This window comes from Hordeum vulgare, chromosome 2H (genome assembly GCF_904849725.1).
Source record: "Hordeum vulgare subsp. vulgare chromosome 2H, MorexV3_pseudomolecules_assembly, whole genome shotgun sequence".
In the NCBI taxonomy this organism is placed as follows: Eukaryota; Viridiplantae; Streptophyta; class Magnoliopsida; order Poales; family Poaceae; genus Hordeum; species Hordeum vulgare.
The window spans coordinates 26,926,586-26,929,401 of record NC_058519.1 but is presented as its reverse complement, the minus strand read 5'-3'; the positions used below and the strand labels follow the sequence as shown (position 1 = coordinate 26,929,401).

At 39.7% G+C, this 2,816-nt stretch overlaps 1 protein-coding gene across 1 annotated transcript; it reads right to left on the bottom strand.

Annotated features, from left to right (window-relative positions):
• Positions 1 to 857: 857 nt before the first annotated feature.
• LOC123424597 (jacalin-related lectin 10-like) lies at positions 858 to 2,369 on the bottom strand. Its single transcript, XM_045108239.1, has 4 exons — positions 2,027 to 2,369; positions 1,640 to 1,826; positions 1,333 to 1,533; positions 858 to 1,243 (listed from the first exon to the last, which is right to left on the bottom strand). The coding sequence occupies exons 1-4, from the start codon at positions 2,305 to 2,307 to the stop codon at positions 998 to 1,000; spliced, it is 915 nt and encodes a 304-aa protein (XP_044964174.1). The 5' UTR covers positions 2,308 to 2,369; the 3' UTR covers positions 858 to 997.
• Positions 2,370 to 2,816: the final 447 nt, after the last annotated feature.

The following is a 2,816-nucleotide window of genomic DNA, read 5'->3' as shown; positions in this document are numbered from 1 at the left end:
GTCGACATGTTCCGTCAACTATTTTTTTCGTTCATACTTGCCACATTTTTTGACTCACTTGCCATATCATTAACCACTTACTTGTCTAAAAAAATAACTTGATTGTCATTTTTTAATATTGATTTTGTACAAAGCCTTGTAGTAGTTTTCATCATACATGATATAAAAAGCATGTAGTAGGTTGTGTTTGTCAAATTAAATATGTCAACTTGTCATATTTACATATAAATTTGCCAGAAAACTATTTTGTATGCTTCTTAGTTTTACTGTGCCAAGTTGTCATATTTACAAACGATGACCAAAAAAGATTTCTTGTGGTCATCGGTTTTAAATATGTTGAGTTGTCATATTTTTGCGCGTGATCGCCTAAAAAAAGTTGTTTGTGCTTGCTCGTTTGATTATGTCGAGATGTCATATTTATACGCAATTTCCAAATAATATGACGATTAAGTTATTTTTATCACACAAGTAAGTACTTACTAATATGACAAGTAAGTGCAACAAATGTGGTAAGTACGAGAAACAAAAAAGTTGTCGAAACATGTCGACATGGGATCTAGTTTTGAAGATCTCGTCGCGATAAAATCAGTGGCGAAAACGGATCATCGATCGATAACACTTTTTAAATTTCGGTCATTCAAAACAAATCTGCATGCATGCATGACGAAGAGTGTGCCAGCTGCCGCACGCTAATAACAATATGCAGCGCAGTTAGTTAGATTTTCCCGTTATTATTTCCTGCTTTGTTGTTCTTTTACTATTGTTTTATTTTTATTTTATCCTGTTTGGTGCTTAGTCTTTCCTTTTCAAAAAAATATTTTTTGTACTATTATTACACCAAACACATCGCACACATATTAAAAAACAGATACTTTTATTCATCACACCAAAGAGTATTAAAGGCCTACATGGCGGCTACATAGGATCTTCTGGAGTAGAAGGACTACTCGATCTCATCTTCTTATTCGAATTGAAAAGAAATACTAGCCTCTATTGCTTAGAGTGGGCGCACGTAGACACCAAGCGCATCAAGATATATACCGCTACGCCCGAAGAACCCAACGATGCTGCTATTCTTCTGCGCGGGTATGGTGAAAGGGGTTCCCTTCGCTTCTCCGAAAGGCCCGTACGTCTTCACATTCGTGATAAATTTCAAGGAAGTTATTATGTTGTGTCGGTCTTTGTCATAAATGCCGAATGTTCCAGAAACTTCCTTCATAAATTCAGAAGCGCCGAGCACAAACTGCATTGGAACGAAAAAGAGAAGTACGATTAGTTGCTTATATATGCAAGTGTGAAAATTCCATAAATATTTCTTCGGGGTCCACTGACCGTGTTTTGATTTCCTCCCGAACCTCCCCAGGGTCCAGCGTTGTGCTTCTGTCCAGTCTGGTCAACATAAGAAAATTTGATTGAATCAACAATTGAGCCGCTGCTAACAGTGATGCTCTCCAGACGCCTTGGTACTGCCTCTAAAATGTCTTTATCACCCCCTCCATTTCCACCCCATGGTCCAAGCTTTGTGAGAAGGCTCTACACGGTATAACGATTATATGATATTTTTGTTAAATAAAAGGATCAATGTGCGCAAAAATTGATATCTATATCTTCAAATAAATATGTGGGGTGTTCAACTAACCTCTGATTTCAACACGGGACAAAATCCATGGATTGTGAGTTCTATGATGTTACCGTCACTCCTTTGTTCATGGAGCTTTTTATGAATGACACCATTTGCCATTGCAAACTGTCCCGTCCCACCAACAATAGCCCACTCGCCTTCTTCAACAGATATCCCCATCACTTGAAGTGTTGACCCCTTAAACCTGTACAATGTTCATATATTGTTAGTACATGTATCATGCACCCATAAAAACTGTAATAGGGTACTTCCTAATAATAGAATCAGATGTAGTCTAATTATAATGTATATGAAAATGTGTCACCTAACAAAGATATATAACCATGATTTCTAATTTTGCGACAACTAATGTATATATAACCATGTGTTTGTGTGTGTACGTACCTTTCAATCTCAAAGGTTATGCTGAAAGTATTCTGCCAGTTACCAGCATAGATATGCAGGCCTTGTGCACGCGCAACGACAGTGGCGTCAGGGCTAGGGCCATCACATATCGACCAGTTGTTAACAACAGTCGAACCCAAACCAGTAGTAGCATTCGAGTCTATTATAACTGACTGATTTTGGTTTGAACCGAGGGAAGTGTGGAAAAGGTACAGGTTGCTGAAGTTGAGCTCAGTGATTTCTACAAACGCGGCGCAGGGAGTAATCTGGAAAGTAGCCATGGTGACCGGTGAGTTGGGAGTATGTAGGCTTATGAGATGCTAGTATTGCTGTGTGTGATAACAGGAAGGTTGGGAGTGTTATTTATAGATAGCCAAGGCCAATGCAAGCGTGTCTAGGCTTAGATGGACCGACACTTCCCACGTGTTTTGTGCTTGTGAGGATCAGCCATATGTACCATGAACACGCTAGGATACGTACAAGGTGAGAACTGTTGGTGCTGACTCACCGTTGTGCATCACGAGCAAGGGAATCACTCGTTTTTAGATATGATGGCAGTAAGAAATAAACGCTCGTACGGGTAACTCGTACTGTACACCTCGTGCAACACGAGCTCATGCCAGGATAAGATTTTGCGTGGGAGGCCGCAATTACTGATTAGCTGCATGTTGTCAGTTGCAAAATGAGTTTGCCATCTGAACGGCAAGCTGTGGAATCCTATGGGATGAACCATGAAATGGAGAGCTGAAGATGATTACTACTGGTTCAAGAGAGATAGGGCCGTGAATCA